General features: G+C 42.7%; 1 protein-coding gene across 1 annotated transcript in view; it reads right to left on the bottom strand.

Annotated features, from left to right (window-relative positions):
• The window catches only part of LOC149443912 (cell adhesion molecule CEACAM5-like), a 93976-nt gene extending 78021 nt beyond the window's left edge, over positions 1-15955 (bottom strand). The window contains exons 1-2 of the mRNA XM_089655238.1: positions 15834-15955; positions 15351-15653 (exon numbers count right to left, since the gene is read on the bottom strand). Coding sequence (XP_089511364.1) covers positions 15351-15653; positions 15834-15912 — 382 coding nt within the window. The 5' untranslated portion in view covers positions 15913-15955. The remainder of the gene's footprint in view (positions 1-15350; positions 15654-15833) is intronic.
• Positions 15956-16726: the final 771 nt, after the last annotated feature.

Raw genomic sequence — 16726 nt, 5'->3', positions numbered from 1 at the left:
CTGATTACAGCAGTTGTATTTAAGGAATGGCCAGGCCTGTGATCAGGGCCTTGGTGTAATGTTTCCCATAAGCCCCTGTATCTGCATCCTGTCTGCTTCCTGCCTGATCCTGATTCTGCTTTAATCCTGACTCTGCATGAAATCTGCCTGTCCTGACCTCGGCTATTCCTGACTACGCTTCTGCCTGCTCCTTGTACCTTGCCTGCCCGTTTGCTACCGACCTGGCCTGCCCGACTACGTTTAGTATTGTTCTTATTGTTGGAGGTTTGGTTGCACTGTGTTTATGTTTAGTCTTGCACTGCGTTTATGTATTTTTTAGTCTTTAATAAATTGTATTGTTTATACTATACCTGGAGCCTGCGTTTCCCTGTGTCAGTCCACACATTTCTGGTCATACCCGGATCCCTAACAGCATCATAGACATATGTGTCTGTTTAATGAAGGAGGAAATTTGGTACGATTTAATTTTTTTCATTTGAAAAAGGAAAATAATATGGCTGGAATCTTGTTGGTTTGTATATGCAAGTCCATCAGATTCTTTTTTACTAACATATTTATACAACATACACAAAATTGGATTTGTAGGAAGAACATGGGCATACAACAGTAGAATTTTGTCCAAACCTCCGTATGGAAATTCAGAAAAATCGTTCATCAGAGCTTTTGATCTTGCCATCGAGTCAACTAATTTCATTCAAAAGCCTTTAACATTTCATCCAGACCTGCTAACTGAATAGAATTTCAGACGTACTATACAAGTTAATTTTATGTCTAAAACATGCGCATTACAATGTGTATCATTTTCTCCACATGTAAATCATATTCACAATTAGAGGGCAAATAGAAAGAGCGAATCTCCCCAGCAGGGCAGAGCAGCAGAAAAAAAACCCTAACCAAGGTTCTAATACCTAACCCCTTAAAGTTTTAGATATACATTAATTGCCAGTGTAGCCCTATCCTTAAATAATGCCAAGCATAAAACCGGAAACAGCGTAACAGCGTGCGCTCCACCACCTGGAAGTAGAGTCACCACAGCTCTCGTCACCTGAATCGAGCCTCTGAGGATGCCCAGTGTGAGGGGCGTCAAATGATGAGACCTGTGGTGACGCCACTTCCGCTTGGTGGAGCGCATGCTGATGCGCTGCTTCTGGTTTTATGTTTGGCATTATTTTAAACATGTGATTGCCCTGCATCTATTTTTGCCTGATCATTTTAATAAATGAAATTATGTTATTTGGTCCCTCTCCTCACTTCCCATGAGTACCTACATCTTATGACCACTAAAATTGATCATCTCGGCAAATAAGGAACCCATCCATATCGAGGAGAACCACAAGACCCAGCAATACTGGGATTTCCCGCTAAGCACACTATACTCTTATTTAAACCTGAGAATCCACTCAAGTCGATGAGTTGAATGACCGGTGGGGAGAACATTGTGTTATTAAGCACCTTATAAGAAGAATACAACACAGACACACTTTTAGGAGACTGCATGGTTTTGCACATTTATGGACTTTGAATGGTGTAATTATATAATATATATATATATATATATATATATATATATATTCTCACTGGCCTATCCCCACTCCAGTCGATCCTAAACTCCGTGACTAGACTCATCCACCTCACCAACCGCTCCACATCTGCCTCCCCCCTCTGCCAATCCCTTCATTGGCTCCCGATTGCCCAACACATCAAATTCAAACTGCTAACTCTGACCTATAAAGCCATTCACAATGCCGCCCCAAACTACATAACTGACCTGATACCCAAATACTACCCTACCCATGCCCTCCGCTCCTCACACAACCTCCTACTCCCTAGCTCCCTGGTCTCCTCCTCCCACACCCAATTGCAGGACTTCTCTAGGACTTCCCCCATCCTCTGGAACTACCTACCCCAATTCATCAGACTGTCACCTACCCTCCTCACCTTCAGGCGCACCCTGAAAACCCTCCTCTTCAGAGAAGCCTACCCCAACCTCACCAAACACCTGACCTCACCTAACAACTAACCTCCTCCACTCCTCCCACCACTCCATCCCCCACAGCCATTTCCTCCTGTACCACCTTCCCCTCCCTCCTAGATTGTAAGCTCGAAAGAGCAGGGCCCTCGAATCCCTCGTGTATTGTATTGTTACTGTTTTGTCTCATGTTCTGTCCCCCTTGCAACTGTACAGCGCTGAGCATACCCTTTGGCGCTATATAAATACTGTATAATAATAATAATATATTGAGAGTGCTAGGCCCTGCCATGGTGTGAGTATAGGAAAATACACACAGGATTTGCACTAAGGCAGAGTGTGAAGAATATTGTTTCTGAGTAGAGAAGATGAGTTTGTCAGCAGGGGCAGATTGACAACTCATGGGGCCCCTGGGCAATAGGGGATCATGAGGCCCCTGTGTCCTCTCCCACACCCAAAAAAACCTACCAAAGGTACCAGGGGCATCTCATGGGGCCCCCTACTGACCCTGGGCCCTCGGGCAGTGCCCGAGCGCCCAAATGATCAGTCAGCCCCTGTTTGTCAGTGTTATCTCGGATCAGGGCCTGGAGACTGAAGGCCTCAAACTGTCTTGGTTGGGACAAAGCCTTCAATCCTGTGTCCAGGTCTTCCTGAAGACCTTTAGGTTGTGTGTGTGTCCAGGTGTACACACTCATTATAAGGAGGCCTGGCCATACCCCAAGGGCCCTTGTTTGGAGATAGGTGTGTGGTCTAGCCAGGAGAGGCGATCCACTCAGGAGACAGAATGCCATGTGGGGAAGATTCTTTACTCACATGACTGGTAGAGTTGGGACAGCTTAACAAGTCTGTAGGACTAAGAATGCTGAGGCAACTAGCGAGTCCCGGGGACTGGAGAGCATCTGTAAGTCTCAGAAGAGTGAGAGAGCCTGTGGTGCCAGGAGAACCCCTATTGAGAGGCCAGGAGTGGGCCTGTGCAGCTGGGTGCAGCAACAAAAAGTTTTTTAGTGAGCCTGAGGAGCCCATAACCTGAGGGACCAGTACCAAGAGCAGTGGTGCTGCTGAGGAGAGAGCCAGGTGGCATAGCATTTTTTGTTGACTGTTCACTGCTGAAAATCCCCCTGCATGGCCAACCATTGCCTTGGAATTTTCTTTTCCTTTTTCCCATAATAATGGACCACCAAGCCCTGAACCACAATTTGAACAGAAATGAACTTAGGTTAATGACTCTTGACAAAGTGGTGAGTGACTAAATGTGTTGGGAACAGAAACAGACAGTGCAGGCAGATCAATGTGGTGTAGTCTGTGTGTCCTGAGAGTGCCCTGAAGCTGAGCTGGCAGAAGGTGCTGGATTTAATTCCAGGACCCTGCGCCACCTTTCATTGTGGGTTTTCAAGCTGTAAGAAATCCAAAAGCAAACATTTATCATAATGCAGCTTACCAATACTTAGCTGTGATGGCTACATTCGTTTTCGTTTTAAGGTTTTCTTTCTTCTTTTTTCACCTAGTGATCCATCCAGTAAGTCTGTTGTTTTTCAAAAGATCAACCTTTCTTGCAGATGTATCAGTTACAGGGATGAGACAAACCATTTACCAGTTACAGGGGTGCTTACAATGACCAACTTTTATTTATTTATACAAAAGCTTTATCCCAAAAGGAAAAAATGCTGGCTGTAATTGCTTATACAGTATTAGATGGGATCTGGCTTCAATTAGTGTATCTAAATCTGCTAGTCCATCTAACACTCCCTGACAATACTGCTGTGCAAATGTGTTCCCTGTGCTCCTTAATCCAGAGAGGGGGCACTCTAATACAGGAGGTGTGTTACTGGCCAGATCACCAGGTGATACGAGGGGGAAAAAGCCTAAAAGCAGAAAACTAATGCAGCCACCACATCTAAGGATTGGTAAGATGCAATATATAGAAGTTTTGGGTTTAATACCGCTTTAATGCTTTCAGTGTGATGATAATACAGTATGTAGTTTAGAATAAGTGTAATATATTACCAAAAATGTAATATATTGCAGCTTACCTGTCATTAGATGTGGTGGCTGCATTAGTTTCTTTGGCCTTTTCCACTCTGTTTTCACCTGGTGATCTGGCCAATAATACACGTCCTGTATTAGTGAGACACCACTCTGGAGGAACATGCACAGGAGCCACAGAAGACAGCAGTATTGTCAGTCTGGTAGGCAGTTGAATGTTAAAAGAACTAGCAGATATAAATACAATAACAAAGTGAAGCCAAACTCCAGCTAACACTTTATAATTTTCAGTATTTTGCTTTTTTGGGATAAAGGTTTTACATGAATAAATAAAAGCTTATCATTGTAAGCACCCCTGTCGGTGTTAAAGGGTCTGCTTCATCCATGTAAGCTAATACATTCTACTGGAGAGCTTATGCTTCTAAAAGAAACAACATATTTACTGGCTGGATCAGCAGATGAAAATAGAAGGAAAGGCTAAAAAGAAAAACAAATGCAGCCATCACATTACATTACAAAACCCAAAACCCAGGGCCCTGCATTCACTATATCCGGTCTCCCCGGACCCTGCATTCACTATATCTGGTCTCCCCGGACCCTGCATTCACTATATCTGGTCTCCCCGGACCCTGCATTCACTATATCCGGTCTCCCCGGACTCTGCATTCACTATATCCGGTCTCCCAGGACCCTGCATCCACTATATCTGGTCTCCCCGGACCCTGCATTCACTATATCCGGTCTCCCCGGACCCTGCATTCACTATATCTGGTCTTCCCGGACCCTGCATTCACTATATCTGGTCTCCCCGGACCCTGCATTCACTATATCCGGTCTCCCCGGACCCGGCATTCACTATATCCGGTCTCCCCGGACCCTGCATTCACTATATCTGGTCTCCCCGGACCCGGCATCCACTTTATCTGGTCTCCCCCGGACCCGGCATTCACTATATCCGGTCTCCTCGGACCCGGCATTCACTATATCCGGTCTCCCCGGACCCTGCATTCACTATATCCGGTCTCCCCGGACCCTGCATTCACTATATCTGGTCTCCCTGGACCCCGCATTCACTATATCCGGTCTCCCCGGACCCTGCATTCACTATATCCGGTCTCCCCGGACCCTGCATTCACTATATCCGGTCTCCCTGGACCCCGCACCCCCTATATCCGGTCTCCCCGGACCCTGCATTCACTATATCCGTTCTCCCCGGACCCTACATTCATTATATCCGGTCTCCCAGGACCCTGCATCCACTATATCCGGTCTCCCCGGACCCTGCCTCCACTATATCCGGTCTCCCCGGACCCTGCATTCACTATATCTGGTCTCCCAGGACCCTGCATTCACTATATCAGGTCTCCCACAGTACACACAACATGGAAATGCCATTATTTTAGTAAATATAAATTGCTAAATACTTTTTCTCATCAGCAGTTAGAGCAGTCTTGTGACTTCTATCAGTGTCCAGCAGAGTACTGGTTAAAGCTTGCAGGTTGAGTTTTCATTCTCCTATCACTGCCCTGTGAGATTGCATAACCCCTGACCCCCTGTCTGTACAGTGCTGTTTGGCCCTGTGCTGATCACATGCCTCCCAAGAAAAAGAAAAAACTCTCTAGCAGTACACACCAAACTGACCATGTGCAGAGTGTCCCAGAGGCTGTGTTCTATCAGGAAACAAAACGAGGAAGGGGAGGATCAGAGAAGACAGGATCAAACATCCTTTTTACACAAAGCAGAGGATTAACCCATTATGTACCACAGTGAGTATAACCAGCATGCTTTACAGCATATACAGATTGATTTTACTGATGTGGATTTAGTAATACTTTAAGAAATGGTAAGCTAAAATATAATAAATGATTGCTTTTGGGTTTAATATCGCTTTAAATGGAAAAAAAAATATTTTAAATTTGAACACTTTTTTATTAATATGTTGTTTTTTGTGTTTTATTGTATTTATTATTCACTTGTATTTGGTTCTGGTTCATTCACTTCCTATATTTGTTAGTTTCCCTGTATCAAAGCTCTGTTTTAACTTGGGGAATAATTTTTTGAGCTTCATAATTTTATTTCATTAAGTATATCACGTTGAGATTTGCATTATTAGAAGTGAGTGCTGGCTTTGTGCTCTTCATAATTTGCATTTAATGCAAGCTATTGGAAGGATCTATGTGGTTTTCCCATACTTAGCATTGCAAACTAATCTGCTGAACATTTGTCACATAAACAAGCTGTTCTTGGACTTTGGGAAAGTTACAGAGGAAGCAGCCTGAGGGGTCCTCATTAGGGGTTTAGTAATAAAAACAAAGACTTTTCTATGACAGACTCCTGTCAACTTGGAGAAATGTTATTTCCTAATGTTCCTATTTTTGGACATACAGTTAGGTCTGTATATATTTGGACACAGGCACAATTTTCATACTTTTGGCTCTGTATGCCACCTGAATAAATTAAAACAAAACAATCCAAATGAATTTGATGTACAGACTTTCAGCTTTAATTCAAGGGGTTGAACATAAATATCAAGTACATACTTTAGGAACTGCAACCATTTGTATACACAGTCCCTCCATTTTCAGGGGCTAAAATGTAACAAATGAACAAATGAATGTAATCATAAATAAAATGTTCATTTTTAATATTTTGTTGCGAATCCTTTACTGGCAATGACTGCCTGAAGTCTGGAACCCATGGTTATTACCAAAGACTGGGTTTACTCCTTTCTGATGCTTTGCCAGGCTCTAACTGCAGCTGTCTTCAGTTGTCCTTTGTGGGTCTTTCTCCCTTTAGTTTTGCCTTCAGCAAGTGAAATGCATGCTCAATTGGGTTGAGATCAGGTGATTGACTTGGCCATTGCAGAATATTCCACTTCTTTTCCTTCAAAAGCTCCTGGGTTGCTTTTGCAGTGTGTTTTGGATCATTGTCCATCTATATTGTGAAGTGCCGTCGAATCAACTTTTGCTGCATTTGACTGAATCTGGGCTGCCACTGGAAGCAATAAATGCCAATGCCATCACACTGCCTCCACCATGTTTTACAGATGACTTTGTGTGCTTTGGATCATGAGCTGTTCCAAGCCTTCTCCACACTTTTTTCTTCCCATCATTCTGGTACAGATTCATCTTAGTTTCATCCGTCCAATGAATGCTTTTCCAGAACTGGTCTGGCTTTTTTAGATGTGTTTGGCAAAGTCTAATCTGGCTTTTCTATTCTTCAGGCTTATGAATGGTTTGCACCTTGTGGTGAACCCTCTGTATTTGCTGTCGTGAAGTCTTCTCTTGATTGTAGACTTTGACAATGATACGCCCAACTCCTGGAGAGTGTCCTTCACTTGTCTGGATGTTGTGAATGGGTTTTTCTTTACCATAGAATGGATCCTGTGATTATCCGCCGCTGTTGTCTTCCGTGGACGTCCATGCCTTTTTATGTTGCTGAGCTCACCAGTGCGTTCTTCTTTCCTCAGAATGTATCAAACTGTTGATTTCGCCACTCCTAATGTTGCTGCGATCTCTCTGATGAATTTGCTTCGTTTTTGAAGCCTTACAATGGCCTGTTTCACTTGCATGGACAGCTCCTTTAAACGCATGATGTAGGTTCACAGTAATAGATTCCAAATGCAACTACCACACTTAGGATCAACTCCAGACCTTTTAACTAATGAAGAAATAACGAAGGAGTGACCCACACCTGGCCAGGAAACAGCTTTTGATTCAATTGTCCAATTACTTTTGGTTCCTTGAAAAAGGGGGGATGGCTACTCTTAAGAGCTGTAAATCCTAAACCCTTCCTCCAATTTGGATGTACATACCCTCAAATTAACCCTCAAATTAAACCTGAGAGTGTGCACTTTCAGCCTGTATCCATTATAGAACTATAACTTGAATATGTGTTGGTAAATACCTGGAAAAAAAACTAAAATTGTGCCTCTGTCCAAATATATGTGGACCTAACTGTAGATTCCTCTGTCACCGCACAGTAATCCATCTATTCAATCTGATGTATAAATTAAGAAATGGGTATTTTTACTTAACAGAAGCTTTTAGGCCCAGTGCACACTTGCTACTGCGCCATGTTTTTGGGGCTCTTTTGGAGTGGCAGCATTAATTTGAATGGGCCTCCCTCTGCTCCAAAAATGCGCTAAAGAAGCTCATGTACCAACTTATGGACACGAGCCAAGTGCATTTTACATCACACATTTTTGCGTATTTTTCTTGTGTTTTGTTTGCATGGAAAACATACAACTGCTTCTGGTATTTGGGATGCGAATAAGAAATAAAGGCACTGCAAGCATGTTGCGTCAGCATGTGTTTTAGCAACATGGGCAGAAACATGGGCAGAAACACGTATTTGTGTGAACGTGTGAAAAATGTGATAAAATTCACCCTGAATGTGGGTAGTAGCTGTGCATTTCCCGCACAGCAAAACACATGGAAAATGCACAAAGATGTGTGATGTGGCTCATGTAAAAATTTTGTACATGAGCTTCTTTAGCACTTTTTTAGGAGGGAAGAAGGCTATTTAAATGAATGGTGCCACTCTAAAAACCCTGTAAAAGCAAAAAAAGCCCCCAAAAGGGTAGCATCCCTCAAGAGTGAATGGGGCCTAAAAGAGATTGTGTCTGCTAAAAAAAATTGTAAATAAACTGCCACTATGAAGTGCAGGAACCCAGAATAAACAGCTTACCTTCCTTTTTTCTGCATCCTGTACAATCCTATTGGCCATATAAGGCAGCCCATCATAGTGATAGATCAATAGGAATATAGGGGTGGGGGAATAAAATGCATTCATTTTCTCAGTGAATGTGAAGTGTTTTCAGATTGGATGAGGTGGAGAGATGGGGTGGTAAGCTCAGTTTCCACCTGGTCCATTCATTGTGAAAATGCAAAGAGATCTCTGAATGGCACTCCTGTCTAGTGAACAACCTTCTGTGTTCAGTAGGCGGCAGGGCAGGTCCTGGAAGCTAGTGGACATCACTGGAGTAGCATTGTCTACTACAGAAATTTCCATCTTCTATAAGGATTGACCAGCTATGGTATATAAATGGTTACATGGGTCCAAGCTGGACCAATTTACCTACCGTATTTTCCAGCGTATAAGACGACTGGGTGTATAAGACGACCCCCTACTTTTCCTGTTAAAATGTAGTGTTTGGGCTATACTCGCCGTATAAGACTACCTCTCTTCCAGTGCACACCAGTGGGAAGAATCGTGTCCCATCATTGGTGTCAGTGGGAGGAATAGTGTCCCATCATTGGTATTAGTGGGAGGAATAGTGCCCCATCATTGGTATTAGTGGGAGGAATAGTGCCCATCATTGGTATTAGTGGGAGGAATAGTGTCCCATCATTGGTGTCAGAGCGACGAAACGTGCCCCATCATTGGTGTCAGTGGGAGGAATAGCACCCCATCATTGGTGTCAGTGGGAGGAATCGTGCCCCATCATTGGTATCAGTGGCACGAATAGTGCCCCATCATTGGTATCAGTGGGGGGAATAGTGCCCCATCTTTGGTGTCAGTGGGAGGAATCGTGTCCCAACATTGGTGTCAGTGGGAGGAATAGTATCCCATCATTGGTGTCAGTGGGGGGAGGAATAGTATCCCATCATTGGTGTCAGTGGGGGGTGGAATAGTGCCCCATCATTGGTGTCAGTGGGGGGGGAAGGAATAGTGCCCCATCGTTGGTGTCAGTGGGGGGGGGAAGGAATAGTGCCCCATCGTTGGTGTCAGTGGGGGGAGGAAAAGTGCCCCATCGTTGGTGTCAGTGGGAGGAATAATGCCCCATCATTGGTATCAGTGACACCAATGATGGGGCACTATTCCTCCCACTGACACCAATGACACTTGCTGACCCCTGTTCCGGTATGGTGCTGCTGCAGCCAGCATATGTGGTTGCAGCAGCACCTCTGTACGGCCCACTTACCGGCCGCTCCTTCACTTGATTTTTGCGGGGCCGCTCGGCTTCGCCTCCTCGCCGGTGATTGGCCGCCTGTGTGCCTTTCCTGAGCTACAGTTCTGGCGGCCAATCACCGGTGAGGAGGCGGAGCCGAGCAGCCGCGTGAACATCCAGTGGCCAAACTGAATGAAGGAGCAGCCGCGCTTCCTGGACCGGATCGTCATGGGACTGGAGCCAGGTAAGAAACAGCAACCCCTGCCCACCACTGTACTTAGTGTCCCTTCCCTGCCGCCGCCGCCCCCCTAAAAAGTGTCGGCATGCCGTATACCGGCGTATAAGACGACCCCCGACTTTTGAGAAGATTTTCAAGGGGTAAAAAGTCGTCTTATACGCCGGAAAATACGGTATGTACAAATATCCATATTTGTAATTCTTCTTTAAAGAATACATTTTATTTTCAATAAAATACACTATGGAGGTTATTTACTAAAACCGTATGGTGCAAAATCTGGTGCAACTCTGCGTAGAAACCAATCAGCTTCCAGGTTTTATTTTCAAAGCTTAATTGAGCAAACTGAAGTTAGAAGCTGATTAGCTACCATGCACAGCTACACCAAAGTGCATTAATGTCAGTAAATCTCAACATCTGTATTCAAGGGGTCCCACCAAGCAGCTTTGAAATAGTGCTTAGTTTAAATGGTCTACCAGTAGGCCAGGGGTCTCCAAACTTTCTAAAGAAAGAGCCAGTTTACTGTCCTTCAGACTTTAGGGGGCCCTTTGACTATTGGGAGTAGAAAAGGTCCTGATGTTAGTTGGAATAGACAATTCTCCATCTTTGGTATCAGAAGAAGGAAGAGCACCCCATTGTTGGAACTAATGCACTGCAAGCATGAACCATTGACTTTGGCCATCAAACTGGACATGCTGAGTTAAATTTGCTGCAGCCACAGCACGTGTATGATCCTGCCTGGCTGCCCTGTTAGGCTTTCAGTGATTACTTTCAAGGGGCAGTAAAAATGCTAAACCACCCATTTTTACTGCCTGTGTCTTTACACTAGCTGAATGCAAAAATACCTGTTATGATGTTTTAACCTCCTTAGCGGTATTCCCGAGTGTAGCTCGGGGTAAAATTTGAGTACCAAGAGCGGTAACCCCAAGCTACACTCGGACTTACCATGCGGCACTGCTCAGGGAGTCCCTACAGCACTTACCTTGTCCTTCGCTCCCACGATGTGTCCCCTGCAGCGTCCCCGGCCATCTCTGGCCGATGCCGGCATCCGTGTCCCGCTTCCTGTGACGTCGGCAAATTTGAAATTTTTTAAAAATGTCATTTTTAAAAAAATGATTATTACATAGTAAAACATTGCTGTTTCAATGCATTTCACATACATTTTGTCCCTACTGCTTTGTCCGGCGCCCTGCCTGCATTTTGACTGTTCTTTCTGCCGGGAAACTGAGAAAAGTCCATGGCGTCCAAAAAGTGTCCCTTTAGGTCAAAAGCGGTTTTAGACCGGCTAGAGTACAGCGATAGTAAATCAGAACCACTTGCAGAATTGAGTGATAATGATTCGTGGGGGAAATTCGTCATCAGACACTGAAAACGATTTTGTGACTTTGCTCAGCGATGTGCGAACTTGGCGCTATATTTCAAATTTCAGTGTTTTTGGTTTGATTATATTATTGAATTAAATTTATTATTATATTATTATTTTTTATGATTATTTATTAAATTATAATTTATGATTTCGTGTTTCAAATTTTATCATACCCGGGATGTTTACTAGACTCTTGTTCGTACAGATTTCAGTGAGTTATTCCTAAAAATTACAGCCTACAATAAAAAACTACATATTTCCATGCAAAAAAAGTACCGCTTTCAGCACAAAAATCGGAAAGAATCATACCGCCGAGGAGGTTAAAGCACACAGCTGCATTCCTTGGTGTATTCTTATATCTGCCTGATTTTCAGTTTTACAATAAAAATGATTACCTGACACAGTTACCAATAGGGCTTTGCTGGTGTTGGAGCTGAGAGGGTTGTGGATGGTGCAGGTGTACCTTCACTATCACTCTCTGTGATTGGCTGGAAGTAGAGGTAGGAATCCTGACAGGTCACATGGGGCTCAGAGCAGATGTTCTTCCCATCATGGTAGAAGGTAAGAGTAGTAGTATTCTGGTTACCACCATCACAGAGAAATGAAACATTGCTGCCACTCACAAGGCGGTCATGAGCAGCATTAAAAACAAGAACAAGTACATTGAGAGGAGCTTTAAAATAAAGAAAGGTAAGAAAAATATGTTGCATATAACTATAATTTTACTAACAATGCTTGTATTAAAAGCAATACAGTATACCGACTCAAATGACCATAAAACAATGCAACAGATGCATTGGAATACAAAAATTAAAATTAACTTACATAATCGGCTGGTTCAGTAATTATGATTAGAAAGTCGTAGTAAGATGAGATCCTACTGCTGATCAGATATGCCAACAGATAGGAATGTAGCTCTCAGTGCCCTCAAATTCCCTAAAGAAGGTGTTTGTTAAGCCGTCCATAGATGGAGTGATTTTCTTTCCAGCAACCACGAGTTGCAGGAAAGAAAATAGATCAATTTTCCCATCAACACAGTCCATGATTATGGGGGAATTCCTTCCGTGGAGCCATTGGGAGCCTTCCCTGCAAGGGGGACACAGTGATTACTGTGTATATATGTGTGTGTGTGTATATGTGTTTGTGTGTGTGTGTGTATATATATATATATATATATATATATATATATATATACACAGTGGGGATCGAAAGTTTGGGCACCCCAGCTAAAAATTTGTATTAATGTGCATAAAGAAGCCAAGGAAAGATGGAAAAATCTCCAAAAGGCATCAAATTACAGATTAGACATTCTTATAATATGTCAACAAAAGTTAGATTTTATTTCCATCATTTACACTTTCAAAATAACAGAAAACAAAAAAATGGCGTCTGCAAAAGTTTGGGCACCCTGCAGAATTTATAGCATGCACTGCCCCCTTTGCAAAGCTGAGACCTGCCAGTGTCATGGATTGTTCTCAATCATTGTCTGGGAAGACCAGGTTATGTCAATCTCAAAGGTTTTAAATGCCCAGACTCATCTGACCTTGCCCCAACAATCAGCACCATGGGTTCTTCTAAGCAGTTGTCTAGAAAACTGAAACTGAAAATAGTTGACGCTCACAAAGCTGGAGAAGGCTATAAGAAGATAGCAAAGCGTTTTCAGATGTCAATATCCTCTGTTCGGAATGTAATTAAGAAATGGCAGTCATCAGGAACAGTGGAAGTTAAAGCAAGATCTGGAAGACCAAGAAAAATATCAGACAGAACAGCTCGCAGGATTTTGAGAAAAACAATTCAAAACCCACGTTTGACTGCACGATCCCTCCAGAAAGATCTGGCAGACACTGGAGCTGTGGTACACTATTCCACTATAAAGAGATACTTGTACAAATATGGTCTTCATGGAAGAGTCATCAGAAGAAAACCTCTTCTACGTCCTCACCACAAAAATCATTGTTTGAACTTTGCAAATGAACATATAGACAAGCCTGATGCATTTTGGAAACCAGTTCTGTGGACCGATGAGGTTAAAATTGAACTTTTTGGCCGGATTAAGCAAAGGTCCGTTTGGAGAAGAAGGGGCACAGAATTTAATGAAAAGAACCTCTGTCCAACTGTTAAGCATGGGGTTGGATCAATCATGCTTTGGGGTTGTGTTGCAGCCAGTGGCACAGGGAACATCTCACGAGTAGAAGGAAAAATGGATTCAATAAAATTTCAGCAAATTTTGGATGGTAACTTGATGCCATCTGTGAAAAAGCTGAAATTAAAGAGAGGATGGCTTCTACAAATGTATATTGATCCTAAACACACCTCAAAATCCACGGGGGATTACATCAAGAGGCGTAAACTGAAGGTTTTGCCATGGCCTTCACAATCTCCTGACCTCAACATAATTGAAAATCTATGGATAGACCTTAAAAGAGCAGTGCGTGACAGACAGCCCAGAAATCTCAAAGAACTGGAAGACTTTTGTAAGGAAGAATGGGCAAAGATACCTCAAACAAGAATTTAAAGACTCTTGGCTGGCTACAAAAAGCGTTTACAAGCTGTGATACTTGCCAAAGGGGGCAGTACAAGATATTAACTCTGCAGGGTGCCCAAACTTTTGCAGACGCCATTTTTTTGTTTTCTGTTATTTTGAAAGTGTAAATGATGGAAATAAAATCTAACTTTTGTTGACATATTATAAGAATGTCTAATCTGTAATTTGATGCCTTTTGGAGATTTTTTCCATCTTTCCTTGGCTTCTTTATGCACATTAATACAAATTTTTAGCTGGGGTGCCCAAACTTTCGATCCCCACTGTATATATATATATGTATGTGTGTGTGTGTGTGTGTGTGTGTGTGTGTGTGTGTGTGTATATATATATATATATATATATATATATATATGTATTGTCTTTTGTGATGCCGGTGGCCAAGAGGGAGTCAACAAGCCTTTTCTTCCTCTTCCTACTTTTGGTGTTGCAGTTATATAGTTATAATGTACCATATGTGATGGTATAATCTGTTAACCAGGGGCGGACTGACCATTTGGAAACTCGGGCAGTGCCCAAGGGCCCGGGGTCAGTAGGGGGCCCCATGATATGCCCCTGGTACCTTTTTTTCATAGGCTTTTTTGAGTTTGGGCAAGGACACAGGGGCCCCATGATCCCCTATTGCCCGGAGGCCCCATGAGTTGTCAGTCTACCCCTGCTGTTAGCCATTGCCATTTAGTTATTTTCATTTTATCAGTGTTTTTGCTTTTATGCGTTAACTAGGGATGTACCTCCTAAACCTTCATTCCGTGGTCTATTATTTTCAACAAGCCTAATACAGAGGTGTTGCTAAAGAATCATGTCTCTTGCAGTATTATTTCATACTGCTGAAATATGTCTTAACCCAGTGTGTCAGAGGTCTCGGGAGGCTTGCAAGGTCAGGGCAACCACTGGGGACAAGCATCATCAAGTGGCCCCTGTGGCGGTAACACTACAGATAGTGCTTATTCAAAATTAGTCACCGAAGAGATAGAGAGATATGTAGGTAGGTTTAGAATTGGAAAACAAGAAACAGAGTTTGCAAACCCAAATCTTAATTATAAGTAGAATTGTAACTTGACCTATATATTATAATTATAACTATATATTTTTTATAGTGCTTATTCAAAATTAGTCACCGAATGGATAGGTAGGTAGGTTTGGAATTGGAAAACAACAACCAGAGAGTTTGCAAACCCAAGTCATGGGTCAAACCCTGGTGTTTAAAAATGGGTTGCCAAGATAGATAGATAGATAGATGCTGTAGATAGATAGATCTAGATAGATAGATGGAGAGACAGAGAAAATAATATATAGATGATAAATAATAATCACTTTCATCCGGCAAGCTGTAACATACTAAACAACAGAATCAATACTTACGATATATTTGGAGCTGATAATAGACAATCTGGCTATGGTAAGGTTTAATTGCCCCAACAATAAAGACGTACTGCCCTTGATCAGTGTATGTCAAGTTGTTTAGCTGCAGTGCCCCTTCACTGGAAAGTTGACATCTTCCCTGATAACGAGGGTAACAATATGGGGCAGCATAAAAAGGCCTTGCTGCAACTACTTCATCATCTCCAAACCTCCACTCCAATGGAGCGTTCCAGTACACAAACTGATGGAAAAACACAGAGTCCCCCAGAGTTCTATTCACCACGAACACAGCAGATGCAGGCTCTGTGGGAAATAATACACGGGATTAATACATGGGAAAAGTTTATCCTGGCCTCTGTCAGACACAGCTGAAATCTGCAACTGGAAATGCCACTTCCTGCCTCAACAAAAATGCCAGAAGAGATAAAGTAACTTTTTTTTGCCTTTTAATACTTTTGCTTAACATATGATAGAAGTTCTTACCTAAAGAAATGAGCCAAATAGCCCAGAGGCACCAGAACCGATCGTGTGGCATGTGTGGTTCACTGGTCTGTCCCATCATGTAGTGAGTACTGCACGATTCTAGTGACCGCTGTCATAGCTTAATCACGTCTGTTTATTTAGTTATGTGTATCCTTTAACCCTGCAATGACCAGAGTCATCCAGTTTTATGATGGAATTCAGTTTGGAAAAATCTCATACACACATACAAAATCCTGTAATAAATATGATGAACAAATTAATGTTTTCCTGGGTTGGTTTTGAAGCCTGCACACCTGCTGGAAATTGACTTTTAATATTTAGCACAGGCATTTCTGCAGCTCTTAAAGTAGAATTAAGGTCAGAGTATACAATCTGATATATAATAAAGGGTGCCAATGCCGGTAAGGCTATGGGCTCTGTTTTTCTATGTATCCACTGAATCATTTTGCAAATATTTGATCTTGCCAGTAGAACCATTGCCACTTCCTTTGGTAGGGTGACAATTGGCTTCCTTCTGCTGTGAGATCACTGCAACGTTGTCACCTTTGCAGGTGCTGTAGATGTTGGTAGCACCATTGATAGCCCTATCAGCAAACAGCCATGCTTAGCTACACCCACAACCATTTTGATTGACAGCACCTTGTCCTATCTGCAGGAGGTACAGTAAATGATGCAAAAACCCTACTCGGTTCCTCCCATCCCCTCCAGCACTGTCTCATAGAGTGCAAGAAATATCCATCTTCCCAACTCCATTGATCATTAAAAAGCATAAATTACATTTCTTTTTTTGGTGGCCATACATATAAAAACTGGATTGACTGTCAGTCTGACTTGATTTTGTTCTAGGAGTGGGAGAGTAAGTTCTAGCTACATACAGTTTATGCAGCTCTGAC

The sequence above is a fragment of the Staurois parvus genome, unplaced genomic scaffold, assembly GCF_062004578.1.
Source record: "Staurois parvus isolate SC_StPar_1 unplaced genomic scaffold, SC_StPar_1.0 ptg000827l, whole genome shotgun sequence".
In the NCBI taxonomy this organism is placed as follows: domain Eukaryota; kingdom Metazoa; phylum Chordata; class Amphibia; order Anura; family Ranidae; genus Staurois; species Staurois parvus.
This window is presented reverse-complemented; position numbering and strand designations above follow the sequence as displayed.